The sequence below is a fragment of the Thunnus albacares genome, chromosome 23 (assembly GCF_914725855.1).
Source record: "Thunnus albacares chromosome 23, fThuAlb1.1, whole genome shotgun sequence".
NCBI classification, from domain to species: Eukaryota; Metazoa; Chordata; class Actinopteri; order Scombriformes; family Scombridae; genus Thunnus; species Thunnus albacares.
Window position 1 is genome coordinate 13,132,788 of NC_058128.1, and position 16,639 is coordinate 13,149,426.

Genomic DNA, 16,639 nt, shown 5'->3' on the forward strand with positions numbered 1-16,639 from the left:
TCTACGTGTTCTAAAATCAGCATGAATAGCTCTGATGATCCTGTCATGCAGCCATACAGCTGTTACATAAGTGCACTACATAGATAGATAGATAGATAGATAGATAGATAGATAGATAGATAGATAGATAGATAGATAGATAGATAGATAGATAGATAGATAGATAGATAGATAGATGGATGGATGGATGGATGGATGGAGAGAGATTATATGGAAACCAGAGAGAAGAAACAGCTAACAGCCAACAGATTAATGGGTCATATATATAATCTGGATTAAAATATTGCCAGAAATAGAAACAAACAAATGTATCATAAAACATTCCCACTAATGGTCACACAGATGCTGCAGACCATGTGTCATATGTACTTGTTTTTGCAATAGTAATGCACATAAAGCATATTTGAATTTAAACTTAGATTTAGAGAATGGAAGAGCTTGGATGTGCTTATCTGCAAGTAGTAAAGTTAACACTAGTAGTATAATAGACAAAGTACCATCAACAGTATTGTTATTGCTAACAGCAACAACAAATGTTAGTAGTTCTAGTAGTCGCAGCAATTCAAATTATATGAGCGTTACATAATTATATTTAGGGATGCTAATTTTGAGCATCTAGTTCATTTAAATTGAACGTAACTGACAAACTGAAGAGAAAGAAAGAGACAAAGATGGAGAGAAGAACAGAGGAAGAAAATGGTAAATTGGTATTCTGGATAGAGTTGTTGGGGAACGGGAACTCAATAGACACTTATGCATGATTAACTGTCTTCCAATAAACACACACACACACACACACAGAAGGGAAATCGAGTCACTTTGTTTTCCTTTAGTTCTACCAGTGACAACAAACAAACCCGTCTATTCAGTCCGAGTAAGAGGGAGAAGGAGAAGGGACGCTGTCACTGAGCCAACAAGCCTTCTACACACACACACACACACACACACACACACAAACTGCTTTTTTGTTGCTCTTGTCTTTAAGCTTATTTGCTTGTTATCCTCTGTAAATATTTAATGTATTCTTTGCTTTCTTTTCCCCGTCTTTCTGTGTTTTTGCCCTGTCTTTATTTACCCGACATGAGGGACACTGCTGCTTTTCTTTTTTCTATCCTTTCTCTAGCAATTAAATTGTTTTATCTCTCCTCTCCGACAACAAAAGAAAGTGAAATTCGAATCAACAAGATGAAAACAAACAGGGAGGAAAAAGCACAATAAGCACAAACATCAAGGCTATTGATCTTTGTTGCCTTTGTATCTCTGAGTCCATTGAAAATGCAGCTAACTAACTCCATCCACTATGATATGAGCATGTGTGTGTTCACCTTTGACCTTTTGTTCTGTAGACTACAAACACATCCTTAGCTGTGTACTGAATGGGATGTATGTTTGTCTTTGTACATTAGGGCTGTAATAAACATTTATTTTCATTATTGATTAATCCGCCTATTAGTTTCTGAATTGTTTGGTCTGTAAACTGTCGGAAAATTGCAAAAAGCCTGAAGTGATGCATTCAAATGTCTTGTTTCGTCCAATCAGCTCAAAGATATTTAGTTGACTGTCACATAAACAAACAAAAGAAACGAAGAAAAGCAGCAAATCTTCACATTTGAGAAGCTTAAATTGGGGAATGTTTGGTGTCTTTATGAGAAAAACTGCTTAAACGATTGATTGATCAATTATCAAATTAGTTGCTGATACACTTTCTGTTGGTCGACTAATTGTTTGATCGACTTTCAGCTCTTGTGTACGTTATTCTTCTGCATATGTATCAATGTTAACTGCTCACCCGCTATATTAACACATTAGACACTGAAGATCAACTATCATCACACGGGTTGTGTCGTACATCACCTGAACAACACCTGTGTTTGCGTGACACACAGGATGAACAACATGTACTTTTATGTTCGCAAACTCATGAGATCTGTGTAAAATTTGAGCATAACTGGAATCACCTCAAGACAAGTCTAATTTTGTTGCATAGTTGCCTGAAAATGATAGAAAATGTTGTTTAGTGTACTGTATGTAGAAAACTATTGGGACCTAATGTTTTCATTGATAATTTGAGTTATTGTTGCGTCGTCATATTTGTTGCTGTTTAAGACAAGCTCATTCCATGTTTTTCTACTGTGTCTGTAGTTAGTTGTGTCTCTGAGTCATTACACATGTCTGTGTTTGTGGTGAGATTTGTTCCACAGTTGAGTGGAAACAGGTCAAGCAGACAGAAGAGATGAGCAGACACCAAAGAGGGCTCTACTCTACTGCGTGTCTCTTATGGTTGTTTGGGGAATTACATTTTTAAAAAAGACCTTATGACCTCTTCTCAGCGCTGGCTCTGGTTGCCCTGACCTCAAGAGAGGACCTCAAGAATTTCACTACAGGGATCAATTATCAATTATAGTATCATATCCGTATTATTCTCTCTCCCCGCCCCTTAAGAAATCATCTCTGTCCATACTTTCTCTATCTTTCCCCTCTCTCCCTTTCTATCTTTCTCTCTGTCTGTCACCAATTTTACTCATCTTCTCTCTGACTGTCTGTCTCTTTCTATTTCTCTCTCTTTCAGGAATGTGCTGTTCAGAAGCAGCTGAGTGGAGGAATGTTGCTGTAACAAGCCCATACACAACCCTATAGGGAGGGAGGCTCCCAACATACACACACACACACACACACACACACACACACACACACACACACACAGTCAGATGTTCTCTTTGACTCTCTTTCTCACCGCTGAACGATAAACTCAAATGTTCCGTCTCTCACACACGTGCACACAGTCGAGGGCAGAGCATGAAGCTGCATGTTTGAGAACTTAGCAGGATGAGTATCTGGACTGGACACACACACACACACACACACACACACACACACAGAAAGAGATTGGGAGAGAGAGAGAGAGAGAGAGAGAGAGAGAGAGAGAGAGAGAGAGAGAGACAACGTGAGCCTGCCTGTTGCGGTAATGAAGAAGGGTGAAAATGTCTGCCCTCGGGGTAAAGCAATGACTCAGTGGCATGTTGCACAATCCCCTGTCTCTCGCAACACTGTAAATGCTACCTTAATAATATTCCCCTTTATTACAAATCAAAAAGAGTACAAAGCCCAGATTAGTTCGTCCTCAGGTACAGAGGCATCAAATTGACTCAGGTGTGTGTCATTGAATAAATAGTCTTTGGTTGTCCCTCCTAGGGGTGTGGCTATACAATCCCAGAGCACATCTTCAAGCCAGATATTACAAAAAATATATAGTAACCAAACATTGTGTACAAAATTGAACACAAAAGCAACAAAACGTACACAACTGGGAAAAGATCAACATGAAACTTAGACTAATCACAGTGAGTTACAGCTTGAAAATATATGTTATCTAAATCACTTTGTACAGAAATCATATGTCACACAACCTACCTGTTATATAAATCATAATTCAGTCATACACAGAGTGAGAGCCAAAGATATTAAGGGAAAAACCTGAATACATGCTTCCGTACATGACTAACATCCTATGACGTGACTTGCAGGAAGACAATATCTTCATGCATCCAAAGGGCACGAGGGGTCACCGAATGCCTTGATGAAAATGACGCAAATCAGATGTAAACGTGTCTGAGAGCACCTCCACCACCATCATCATCCATCTAAACACCAAATGAGAGAGTATTTTTTTCTGTAACCCTCCACTAGAGACCAGAGAAACTGTGACAAGGAGTGTAACAGTTCTTTTCATGATTAGTTACACGTGAGGTTCCAATATTGAGCACACGTCTTCAAAACTCTTTACACAGTCAACACAACAGCAACAATTATGGGCCAAACTGTGGCAACATTTGTATGGTTTTTACACAAAAAACATTCATTGACCACAGCCACCAAATTTCCTGAATACTGGATCTGCAGCCCACCAAAAAACAAGAAAAATAGTAGAAAATAGAGCCCATTGAAACCTTTCTTGCTGCATATGACTCCTTACTGATGAATACACTGCAGTATGTTCTGTAGAGAGATATAAATCTTACTGTATTTTGTAATGAAAAGTTTGTTTACACAATATGCACATTTATTACACTACCAACAATGAAATAACAACATATACACACTAATAAAAGTGTTTAAGTTCATAGACTGCTGTAAGAAGAAGCATCACGTGTTGCCTGCAGTGCGTGTGTGGACTCAATATTGAACAATGCATGTAACCAATCCCAAAACAAAACAAAACAAAAAGTAAAGCTGTTATTCAGAAAATAAAAACTTAATTTTGCTTTTACTTTTGGCAGCCCCTCAATTTTTGAAAGCCCAAAATTAAAATGTCAGCCAAACAAACAAAAGTCACCTTAACTGATGTTACGTATGACGCAGGGTCAGTGAATCTAGAAATCAGTGAAGTTGTGTGTGTGAGATAAGTGTAGAAAACTGTGTGTGAAGCAGAGAGTGTGTGCAAAGTGGACATAGTGGTGAGGTGGGTGATGTGGCACAGCTTGGGCCTGTGTATGTGTGTGTGTGTGTGTGTGTGCGTGTGTGTGTGTACTTGAGTGCAGCAACACCCTCAGTATAACCCTTCCCTCAACAGATTCCAGCCAGCCTGTCTCTGTCTTCACCAATGTCACACACACACACACACACACACACACACACACACACACACATGCAGGCAGCCAGCCAGACATTGGCGGTTGGACGCTCTGTCAGATTTAGACACATAATTACCGTCCCAGCCTCTGGGAGCTGTGTATATGTGTGTATACGTTTGTCTCTGTGTCTGTGTGAAGCCGTCTATGTAAGCATACTGTATGTGTGTTTTACATGCAGTGTGTTATGACAGTGACACTGGTGCAGAAAAAACAGGATCCAGCATACAGTCCAAAGAGACAACACACAGCTTCCACTGGGACAAGACAGTAGACTGTACAGACAAATACACAGCAAATTCAATACCTCAATATTGAATTTAAAAGTAATCATTCAATCATTTTGGTGTGATTTTGGGTGTCTTTTTAAAATCAGGACTTTAAAATACTATTAAGAGTCAATTCCTGTTACTGTAGAGTAACTTTTATTATCCACTGGCGCCACCAAGTGGGCAACATTTGCAAGTTGCAGTAAAAACATCAAGAGATGAGGGCACTGAGGTGGAAATCAGTTGGTTCAGCGTGGTCCAACATGGCAAATTCTGTAAGTAGAAATACAATATTATGGTATGTATTGTATTTGTCAAATATTTCTCCTATGAATGAACTACAATTACTGTACGTGGCTGAAGATGCATGGAAAACAGGAACACCTTAGGAGGTCAGATTTGTGTTTGATCAGCTCAAATAGTTTTTAAGTATGTTTTCTCTCTTTAATTTTTTTGACTGTTTGTTTTCTATATGCATATTCTCTTGTCCACTGTTTTATTTTATCAATTGAGATCAATTGACTTATTTTCTGATATTTATGCTTGGTTTGTTTCGCATGGTGGCCCTGAGGTGCAAAACACAACAACATTACAGAAAACGGAACAACATTTCAGATTTTATTGTTGTGTTTTCTGAGATGTTGATGTGTATTTGTATAATTATTTCATGTAGAGCTCAGTCTAAGTCTAGCAACCACTTTGTGGAAGCCAATAATGAAATAATCCAAACAAAGAATAATAAACAATATATTATAATGACTGTTTCTTAGATCAGTGATGTATAGCTCAATACATTACTAACGCAGGTTTAGTTCATTTCAGTTAGTTAAAGTTCATTTTGTTAAATTTGCCTTCTTCTGTTGTAAAATGGGGCTAATTTAATAGACAGTAATCTTTGTTTCATGGTGTTTGTTCGGTCAATAGTGTTGTTTTACTTACACTGTTTTCCATTAGTTTTTGGATGAGGCACCTTCTCTTTAACTCAAATTATATTGTTTTCAATTTTGTTCTTACAGAATAAACAGAAAAAAATCACAAAGAATTTAGTAATATCCTTGTAATGGGTTTTAAAACAGTTGATTTTTCCCATTTTTCAGTTTAATTCCAGTTGCTGAATTTTCAAAACATGAGTCCACATCATACATGCCTTCAACAATGTCCAGCCACATCCCTACAGTATGTGGGTCGTCTCTTTTGTTGTATGTTGTATATTTTCCTGTTTCATGTTACCTAAATATAGCACAACACGTGTCTTGATTATGAGCCGTCTCACCCAGACCAGAGCTTTAAATGTTTATTTCTTTTTTCATCAAGTCTTAAACAGTACATTACCTGCTATTGAGGGATTTGATTAACAACCTCTCCAGGCCAAATTATCTCCTGTAAATCTGGTTTCTTCCAGGTCACATCAAGTCTTTGTGGCTTTACAAATATTATGTTGTTATTAAAAAAAAAAGAGAGAAACGATGAAAGAAAAAACTGCAGATCATTAATAGAAGTAGTTGCCTAGAGATTATACACATTACACTGAGGGGAAAGTAAGTGCTTGTAATGTATGTATCAAAAACACTGTAAAATAGTTATCTAATGTTCCTGTAGAGGACCTTGGGTGATGTGAACATAATATTTTAAAACTGAGAAAAGCTCATGTTTGTTTAGAGGTGATGAGCTCATTTATATGAACATGAGAGGAGTATTTCTCTGATTGCCGGCTTTGCTTTTCATATGGTTTGTCTTCATGATTTTTGCCTTATCATTAATAAAGTGAGTACAAGAGATGGACAGCGTACTGTAATTAAAAATGGCATCATGACATACTGTAATATACATACAGTGTATTCCTGTACTGTGATACACTGTGTAACTGGAGAAATAACTACTTTGAAATAAAAATAGACCTTGAAAATGTATTTATGATTCTTCATCCTGAAAATATGAATTTTAATGACTCATAGTTTATTTTCACAGTTTATGGTATTTATATTTTCAGTATTGGCCTATTTGTGGTTCCTTAACATGATGACGTGTTCCTTAGTGGAACATAGAACATGGATGTGAAACTGTGATGTCACAGCTGCTGTTTGTCTTTACAGTTCATCAAAATATGCAAACTGCATATTGACTATTTTGTGAGAGACTTTCACCTCAGCAGTTCACCATACTTTCTGTCTGAAACCATGAGTGACAGGAAGCAAAGGTGAGAAATTCAGCAACTATATTGTAGAACATGGATACTGTATTGATCATCAATATTAAAAGAGGTTAAACTCTGAGCTTTTTCTCTAGGCGACTGCAGAAAGTTGGACAAAAAGGGGGCAAGAGAGACGATGGAAGTGATCTGAACCAAATAAAACAGGTGAGCACAAGATAACTTTCAACACTGCAGCTCCATCTATTATTCATCGACTATCTGTTGCACACATTAAATACATTTCTATTAATGCACCTGAGCTGTGTCTTTATCTTGTTTCTTTTTCTGCATTTGTAACTTTAATTGATTTGTTCTTTTAAGAAGAATAACTGAGAATATTTTGCTTAAAATGCACAAGTAGGGTCAAAATAAATCTTTTGCAACCACTGAGTAACATCAGTTGTGCGTTATATGCTACAAAGATGAACATTATGTCTTGTCAAAATGATTTACTTACATGCATTATACCACATAGTTTATATATAAATATATAAACTTTATATTTATATATAAAAAAACATCAAAAGTTCTGGTTCTGGTCAGTGTAAAGTCACTGTCCCACAATGTGATCTGCTCTGTAGATTTAAATATAGTCAAAGTACATTTGAACAAAGACAACTTTTACACTAGTTTTTGATCTTAGTGTTTTTGTCACCTTCAAATATCATTCTGAACTATTTTCTATTTTGTGATACATACCAGGTTCATGCAGGACACGTCTGTGACCCCCTGACATCAGACATGTCCAAGCCTGTTTCACATGAACACTCTCCGCCAAAAACTGACCGGCTGACGAGGAAACACAGAAGCTACACCGTGGTCAGTCTGCCAATCTAAACAACTGCAAAACAAATACATCATTTATTTTACACTGCATAGTAACAGTATTAGGGGGTGAAGAAGAGTTAAAAAAAACATACGCTGACTGTCTTTTTTTCTTTATCAGCATGCAGGTAGTGGCAAAGTGGTTTCAACCAACTTTCCCCCATTACCAGTTATAACAGTTTCCCCGCAGCAGGCTGGGATCTGGAGCAGACACTGCTTAGCCTCCCGCTTCAAGCTGAACTTGCAGCGTTCACAGCAGCGAAAACATGTCTTTGAGGAATTGAAACTGCCAGTGATACCTGCAGGTGTGATTTGATTTTCCTCCAAGAGCATCTAAACTACATATTACACACAACATAATCAGGGAGTTGTTTGATTGGATGTTTCTGTTCAAGATGAATATATATTAGCCTGCTGGTGCCACACTGTCAACTTTATGCAGCTCACTTGCTAATGTTTCATTCTTCTAAGTCAAAAGTTTTACTAACTTATTTTTCCTTCGTGCAGTTGTCAAACAAAACTGTGGTAACAAGGAGGGCAGTCAGATGAAACTGCCCAGTCATCTGCCCCAAATTCACGTACGCAAACCTGAAATGTCTGTCCCGAAGCCCACCACAGTGCAGCACAGCCTCTGCAAACTGCCCGTGATAGAGAACACTCCAGTCAAGCGCTTAAAGCCAAAGACTGTGAATCTGCACAGACCGATTTGTGTTCTGCCATCAATTTCTGGAGGGACCGAGGAACTTGATAGAAGCTTCAAGCTGCCCGTAGTTGGAAACATGCAGAAGGCTGAGAGTCCTAGAAAGAACAAAGCAAAGAAATAGGAGAAAACTTCTCTCATCATTTTGCTGATTAAAAACACAGTTAAATAAGTTCATGTGTTGTATATTGTATGACAAACAGATTTAACAGAGCCATCTTCCTCTATTTTTACTGTATGTATGAATATAAAACTTATAACATGTTTAAGTACACTGTTTTTTACTATTTCCTATATCGATTCAGCCTTATTAGATCTTCCCAAAAGTCTTGTTCAATGCATGTAATGCAAATGTACACAAGATGGCCTCAGAGATGAAGGATAACTGGTTTAGTAACTTCCAAAAGCTTAACATAAACTACAGGATACATACATTGTTAGCACATGACTGAGTATTTAAACTATGAATGGATTCTTAGAGAAAATCTTATTTTTATTCGTCAAAGGGATCATCTGTTTATCACTTGTGTTATAATCTTTTTATCCATCAAACCACTTTTCCAAGCTAAAGGGAAACTGGACCTTAAGGGGTCATAAAACACTCACAGAATGCTCAACAGTCAGCTCAAAATAAGCAGAATGATATATTACAGATTTGAATTATAACGATTTTCTCATTATTACATGAAAAACAATATTATGCAAGTTATACAGCACATTGCTGCTCTTTATGTGCTCAAGAGCTCATTAAGAAATTGTTATATGAACTGTAACCGGACCTCATGTTATAACAAATGACAGACAGGTAGAAATGGGATGAAAAAGAGGAGCCTTTATCGTAATATTCCAGGGAAGATAATTAATGTGGTCACAATATTTCACTCACTGTTAATGAGAAACTGCTAATATAGACAGTTTTATCTGCTTTTCACTTTCTGATTGTTTGATAAAATCCATGTAACTTACGTGCTGGTGCGCATGGTTACATAGAGTATATACACCTTTACAGTCCATGTCCAGAAGGTGGATTTAAGAGATACATTTCAAGCATTTGTTTGACACCAGCCTAAACTAGATGGGGTTGTTATCAGCATTCGGACACTTTAAGGATATTGTCCACTCTGTGTCTCAATTATAAGAAAACTTTATCATTATAATGAAATCCGTAATAAGGAAATACATTTTTTTCATTATAATGTGAAACTTTAGTGTTATAATTAGATTTGAGCACATTTTTTTCCTTCATGTTGGCAACAACAAGCTGCCATACATTCACTCAAAGTGGGAGGAGTACTTACCCCCATACAGAGGTGGTATCTTAGTGGGCAAGGACAGCCCAGGGATGTGTGTTGTGGCATTATTCACCCTCCATACAGAGGTGGTGTTTTAACTGGAAGGGACATCTCAGGGATATTCCGGCTCCTGCCTCTGTATGGGAGGTCACCCCTTCTTCTCTTTTCTCACGACCAAACATACGACCTGTGACAGTTTTGTGGTTGTTTACCCAGTTGTAGCAACTGGAAATATAAAATTGTGAAGACATGGCTGCTGATGACAAGAAATCTACATTTTTCCGGAAGCCCAGTTCCACACTGTGGACTTCAACATCTATAGTGATAATATATGCGGTAAGTATTTTACTCATTTTACAATGAGATAGATAGATCGATGAGTTCTGTTGTGTTATAGCCTAATTCAATTTGCTTTGTTTTGTCTTTTGCTGGTCTAATTACTTAATTATTCATTTGATTACAATTTAATAACGTTAAGTAAAAGTGGTGAGTCATCTGCTGATCTTATGTTTTGCATGAAAAATCTTAAATCTGCAAAGAAAATACAGCTATGAGATCAGTGTAGGGGAGTAAAAAGTAAAATATTTGCCTCTTAAATGTAACGTGTAAGTGAAATTTGCAGATGTACAGTAAAGAATGTTTTTTTCCAGGTCTGGTGTTTAGTGTTGCTCATCTTGACAGCATCAGGACACCTTTTGAATAGCCAGAGCTTTGAATGCGTGAACAGCCAGGAGGTAAAACTACAAAAAACTTTTTGTTTCTAATTGTTGCTCCTTTATCAGATTACTTACACACAAATTATAATGTAAGACAAAATCTCATTTTAGGTGTCAGAACTGTCGTATGCCTGTTAATGATAAAAGCAGAAATCATTCAAATCTGTAATTTACTGTATAAAACAATCAAACTATACAATAATTAAAACAAAAGTGAACAGGGTACCGAGAACGATTGATACCCAGCTCTGCTTACTGGTGTTGTGCTCTGTCCGTGTTGATACATATGACTGTGAGGTTTGTTCTTGTAGGACGTGACCAGGCTGATAAACGAAGCCAGACTTGTGTATTTGGGCTCAGGGCTCAGCATGGCAGCCTGTATCTTGCTACTGCTGGAATTCTGGAGGAAGAAGGGCTTCTATTTAAAAGTGGTATGTGGATGTCTGAGTCTAAGATGTGATATACATCTATATATTCAACTATAGGAAAAAAATTGAAATTGAAACTGCCTTTCCCCTCTCTTGTTGTCTCTCCGTAGTTACTGGGTACAAACATTTGCCTGCTTTTGGTTCTGGCTATATATTCTGGACGCCTTTTGAAAGAAGAGACTCAGGTGGGCAACTCACACCCTTCCTGTATATTTAAATGCTGTAAACCTGAACTAGCATGAGTGTGAAAGTATAATATTTACCTTGGAAACCGTAGTTTGACATAATACATTTTAATTTAAGGTATTCTTACTACAGTAGCTTTTTTTTGAGCTTTCAACCATATCTCATGTCTGCTCAGTTGTCATCACATGAGCTACTTTAAAGCAAAAGTTTGACATTTTGGCAAATACGCTTCTTAGTCACGTTCTGGTGGAGAGTTAGATAAGAAGATGTCTGTGCGTTAGCTTAGCTTAGCATAAAGATTGGAAACTGGGAGAAACAGCTGGCCTGGTTCCATGCAACAGTAACAGAATCCAACCTCTAAGCTTATGGTTTGGTACGAATCAGTGGATGAGTTGGTGTGGTTTCTCTTCACACAGAAAAAAAATAAGCAAACCAGAATGCATGAAATAAAGCAGGGTTCATCATCAAATAATTGCAGATGTCTTGATGATTCTCATCTCTCTACAGGAGCTACAGGAGTTTGAGAAGCGCTACTTGGCTCTGCTACCTCTGACAGATAAGCCACCAAACACACACAACCAGCTGACTGACACAGTCTGTCGTACACTCGATAATGTGTATCACTGGCAGGCTGAGGTAAGACTGGAAATTTGACTTTTAGGATATAAGCTTCTCTGTGAGGAAAACAATCTTTTGTCTGACAAGACTTAAAGAGACAGTCATTGTATTGTGCTGTTTTTTAAAGTAGGTTCCTTTACTATTGATCTTGATGTGCACGTGTTCTTATAAATATTCATAAAGCACATTTCTAAGTAGCTTCAGGTCACCTGTTGGTTTGTGTGTGTTCGCTCCAGTTTAAGTGTTGTGGACTCCAAAGCTACCAAGACTGGAAGTCCCCGATCCCAGACTCCTGCCTATGTGACAGAGAGGACAACAGCTCCGGATGTGTGAGTCATTCATCCTTCAAACAGACACGTAACTGCAAAACAACAGCAGCGTAGAAGTCACAATATTAATTTGTGTCACCATTTCTTGAAATCACACATTATCAAGATGAACAAATTATTTTAATCACATAATAATAACTTAATAATAAGAACTTTATTTGTATAGCACATTTCATATAAGTGCTTTGCATACAAATGACAAAGTCAAATCAAAGATCAATAAAAACAGAAAAGAAGAAGAAACAAACAAACGTGGGGGGCAGTTACATGTCAAGCTGTGTGCGATGTAGGCTGGTCCTAACCCATTAAGAGCTTAAAAAACAAGTAAGAGCGCTTTAAAATCAATTCTAAAAGAAACTGGGAGCCAGTGTAGAGAGGATAACACTGGAGTAATATGCTCTCTCTTCTTTGATTAAGGCCTGGCAACTGAATTCTGGATGAGTTGCAGCTTCTCGATCATATTTCTAGCGAGACCCGTAACACGAGCATTACAATAGTCAGGTCAACTCAATATAAAAGCATGAATTAAGTTTTCTGCATCTTTTAAAGTTAAAAACAGACGTTTCTTTGCGCTAGAAAAGAGCAGTTTAGGTCACCTTGTTCATAAAATGTATAAAATTCAGATCAGAGTCTAAGATTATACCAAGGAGAGCAGCCAGATTACCAAGTTTCTCACACAGCAAATCTCTTTTGGGTTTTGGGCCAATCAGAGGAATTTCCATCTTCTCCTGTTTTAGTTTTAAAAAGTTATTTTTCATCCATTTATTGATTGTTAACAAGCAGTTAACCAGGGAGCTGAGGGTCTTTGGATCATTTGGTTCGACTGACATGTATATTTATACATATTACCGTCATAGCTCACATTAAATCGATTCATCAACAAGCAAAGTAAACATATATTCCATAACACAGTATATTTTGCAGTGTTTATAATACACACATAATGTTTGTATTTCTGTTTTAGGTTGGAGTTGGAGACAGCCTTGTTTATGAAAAGGTAAATAAAATGAAAAGGTAGCTCTAGTTAAACTGAATTATTTAAGGCCCTGACAATCCTTTTTTTCCCGTCACTGTCCTAGTGATGTTGTCCTACATGTACACACTCAATTTTCTGCCAAATTAAAGTGCTTTTTTCAAGTGAGAGATTTCTATATATTAGGCTTGGACTGCTGAAATACTTATTTACAGCCTCTCAATCATCAAAATTCAAGAGAAGACCTGATCATCCCCTTAAAGATGATCGTAAATAAATATACCAGCAGTAGAGAGACAGTCGGGATTTAGTAGCTAATGACATTTAGTGGTGTTGTCATTGAAACCACATCCACACAGTCCTGATCACTTCTGTTTGTCAAACTCTTAATAAAACCCAAGGAGTTTTTTTCCCTCCAGAATTAATCTTTGATTGTTGCATATTGAGACGTGAATATATAAAGTTATAAAATTTGATGTTTTCAGTGGCTTTAAATGACAAAAAAAAAACAAGGAGAGATCAAGAAAGAGATGACAAGCATTTATTATTGACACATTCTGTGTGTGTGTGCAGCCTTGTCTTCCTACAGTCTTATCCCTTGTAGAAAAACGTAGCTCCACGTTTTGGATCGTCATGGCAGTTTGGGTAAGAAATATCACGTTACAAACAGATTGTTTGAATATTCCCTAAAGACGCTGTGAAATTGTCTCATCATGTGCTGCTTGAAAAGTCATGTTTTCTGAGATGCCACTAAGTTTTCTCTAATGATGTTGTGTTTTCTAATTTATTCATGTGTTTAAGATTTGGTCTTCAGGGCCACCGTAGAAAAGATTTAAAGACTCAATAAGATTTAGTAACATTTTGACTGTGTATGCTTCTCAAATCTTCAGATGCATCATATAAAATGCCTGAAAAAAAAATCTAATTATTTCTTCTTTTTTTTTCAGATCACCATCGTGAGTGTTCTCCCTGCCCTCTCTGTGTTGTGTATACTGATGACATTTTTGTACATTATTTACATTGTAAGTTAAATGACATGATGGTAAAATTAGACAAAAATAACACATAAGGTCAAATATGAACATAATGCATTAAAAGGAACCATCCAACTCAATGCAACATGTTTTCCTTGTGTTCTCAGGGAACTGTGGAAGCATGTGTTGCAAAATGGAGTTATTGGATATACAAAAGGCGAGGAGGAGAGAAAATGGTTCCAGTGGTGTTCATCAGAAAGAACAATAATAACAAAGCACAGGAGGATAGCCGGGAAGACGCGGAAGCAAAAGAGAGCGGCGAGGTTGACGGTGTAGTCTTACGTCAAGAGGAAGGGATGAATGTGCAGGGAGAGGGACGAGAAGCAGCGGAGGGCAACCGTGATGACAACGCAGTGTGCATAATTCCTCTGTCGGGGCTGAGGAAGCTCCAGGAACAGGCAGACCCACCTCCAGTCCAACATTGGGTTCAATGCTTGTGTATATTTCCTTCTAAACCCAAGGACTTCTACACGGTCCTGTTAGAGGAAGGTTCACCGCTGCTTCCCAGCAATGCTGTGCTGGTCGATGCTGACAAACCCGGCAGGCAGGCCTGGTGGTGTAGAGGACACCATATTTTTTCAGTTGAGAATATTGTTTGGCCCAGAGAGAGAGATCCTCCACACAATCCTTGATTTTTGTAGTGTCATATCATCAGTTTGTGCTGTATGTGGCATATTTTTACATTGCCCTTCACACTTTGCAACAGGTTTTTCCTGTCAAACTCAAAGAACTGTATATTAGAGATGGAGCCTTTGTATGAGGCATTTAAGGTCTCTATTTCCCAGGTTCCTACCAGATATTTCAGTGTGAACCAAAGTGACTGACCGACATTGCCATCCGGACAAACCAGCTCCGCCTCTGTGTGCTCGACAAACTCGTAGACCATAAAAGTAATGAAAAGCCTGCTTCAGTGTGTGATATCAGTATATGCATGGTCATGGTTACAGTGTGGGACTACAGTATTTGTCATAATTCAACATCCCTGTCAAATTTATATGGCCATGTGACGGGAAACGTTGGCTTATTAACAAGTCGTTACCCAGCAACCTCCTCTGACTTCCCATCATTCCACTTTAATCTAATACAGGCAGACCAGGAACCTCACAGACAATGTAAACAGCAGTAAATCATGTAGAGTTTGTTTGAATGAGAGCGATAGAGTTAGAGTAAACTAGATCACTGTGGCTAGTAACATGAGATAGTTCTTGACAAAACATTTTTGGGCATACTTTCTAAAACATTAGTACCGTTTAAGATGTTTTAAGACCTGAAAATCACTTATTCTTTTCTTCTTATTTCCCATTCCTAGTAGATGTGTGCAGTGTCTGCCAAAAGAAGTACTCAGATCATTTATTTAAAGGATGGGTACACAATTTTTCAAGTCTTCCTTAAAATAACAGTCAGGTGCCCAAATAAACATCGAAAAGGGTTTTTTTCTTGCTGTAATCATTTCACCTGTTCATACTGACCATTAGAAGATCCCTTCATAATGTACTTACAATGTAATTGATGGGGGCCGAAATCTTCTTTACAAAAATGTATTTAAAAGTTTATATGAAGCTAATATGACACTTAAGTGACACAAAAGTTCAATTACCTCCTGAAATCCATAAAATTACCGCAAGTCATTCAACCTCACTGAAAAATCCAGAATTTATTAATATGCATATATTAATATGGTTCGAAATATCTACTTCACTGTAAAGTCCATTCTCAGTGTTTGTGCACTGGAGGCTTCAAGTTTCCACATTACATCTGTGGATGTTGCGTACTGGACGATTGACTCCACCCTGTGATGCATTAATATTGGTTGATGTGAAGCTAACTGTAAGTATTGTAAACACTGTTGGGTGGAGCTGTGGATCACATTTTTTTAAGATTATCACATTTTACATGTAACAAATTAACCTGTTAAGTATATATAATGTCACAAATAAAGTAAAGGGAGCTCTGAGCTTGTATCCTGCACCTTTCCCACTGAGGTTTTATGGATGTGCACGACTACTTTTATCTCATAATATTGATATACTCAGGTTAGGTCAAAGTATCTCAGAGATGTACTTGAGTATAGTTTTTGAGTAAATGTACCGAGTAACTTACACCAGTGTAAATCTGCATCAAGACCCGTGCGTTTAATCTTCATCCCTAATTCACTCAAAACGCCAGTTTTGTAAGGAAACAGATATGACACTTAATCAAATTACTTGTGTCAGAATTTCTCTCCCATACATACCTCTGCTCTTGTTTTATCTCACATTTTAGATTATATAGATTATTCCTACATGCATTTAGATATGGATGATATTAACATATTTTTGCATATTTTTATCTGTCACTTTTGTAAATATGCTTTTCTCTGCAGGATTATAATATGCATTTGACCACTTTCCTGGTCTCATCAACTGTAACAGACTGTATTTTGCAATGAGCTGTGATTGTTACACTTTAAA

General features: G+C 37.4%; 3 protein-coding genes across 3 annotated transcripts; all 3 read left to right on the forward strand.

The window, feature by feature from the left end:
* The first annotated feature begins 7,020 nt into the window (after positions 1-7,020).
* Positions 7,021-8,770, forward strand: LOC122974919. Its single transcript, XM_044343013.1, has 5 exons — positions 7,021-7,094; positions 7,184-7,253; positions 7,791-7,907; positions 8,035-8,218; positions 8,421-8,770. Exons 1-5 carry the CDS (start codon positions 7,075-7,077, stop codon positions 8,735-8,737), a joined length of 708 nt encoding a protein of 235 aa, XP_044198948.1. The 5' UTR covers positions 7,021-7,074; the 3' UTR covers positions 8,738-8,770.
* Positions 8,771-10,022: 1,252 nt separating this feature from the next.
* On the forward strand, positions 10,023-13,454 carry LOC122974921. The gene is made up of 7 exons (XM_044343015.1): positions 10,023-10,241; positions 10,556-10,639; positions 10,933-11,052; positions 11,160-11,234; positions 11,743-11,871; positions 12,090-12,182; positions 13,147-13,454. Exons 1-7 carry the CDS (start codon positions 10,155-10,157, stop codon positions 13,198-13,200), a joined length of 642 nt encoding a protein of 213 aa, XP_044198950.1. The 5' UTR covers positions 10,023-10,154; the 3' UTR covers positions 13,201-13,454.
* Positions 13,455-13,732: 278 nt separating this feature from the next.
* Positions 13,733-15,032, forward strand: LOC122974922. Its single transcript, XM_044343016.1, has 3 exons — positions 13,733-13,800; positions 14,103-14,177; positions 14,297-15,032. Exons 1-3 carry the CDS (start codon positions 13,789-13,791, stop codon positions 14,819-14,821), a joined length of 612 nt encoding a protein of 203 aa, XP_044198951.1. The 5' UTR covers positions 13,733-13,788; the 3' UTR covers positions 14,822-15,032.
* The last annotated feature ends 1,607 nt before the right edge of the window (positions 15,033-16,639 follow it).

Coding starts and splice junctions, on each gene's coding strand:
- LOC122974919 (XM_044343013.1), top strand. CDS start 7,075: ATGAGTGACAGGAAGCAAAG. Junction 7,095..7,183: donor ATGAGTGACAGGAAGCAAAG/GTGAGAAATTCA, acceptor CTTTTTCTCTAG/GCGACTGCAGAAAGTTGGAC. Junction 8,219..8,420: donor ACTGCCAGTGATACCTGCAG/GTGTGATTTGAT, acceptor TCCTTCGTGCAG/TTGTCAAACAAAACTGTGGT.
- LOC122974921 (XM_044343015.1), top strand. CDS start 10,155: ATGGCTGCTGATGACAAGAAATCTACATTTTTCCGGAAGCCCAGTTCC. Junction 11,053..11,159: donor AGGGCTTCTATTTAAAAGTG/GTATGTGGATGT, acceptor GTCTCTCCGTAG/TTACTGGGTACAAACATTTG. Junction 11,235..11,742: donor TTTTGAAAGAAGAGACTCAG/GTGGGCAACTCA, acceptor ATCTCTCTACAG/GAGCTACAGGAGTTTGAGAA.
- LOC122974922 (XM_044343016.1), top strand. Junction 14,178..14,296: donor TTTTGTACATTATTTACATT/GTAAGTTAAATG, acceptor TTGTGTTCTCAG/GGAACTGTGGAAGCATGTGT.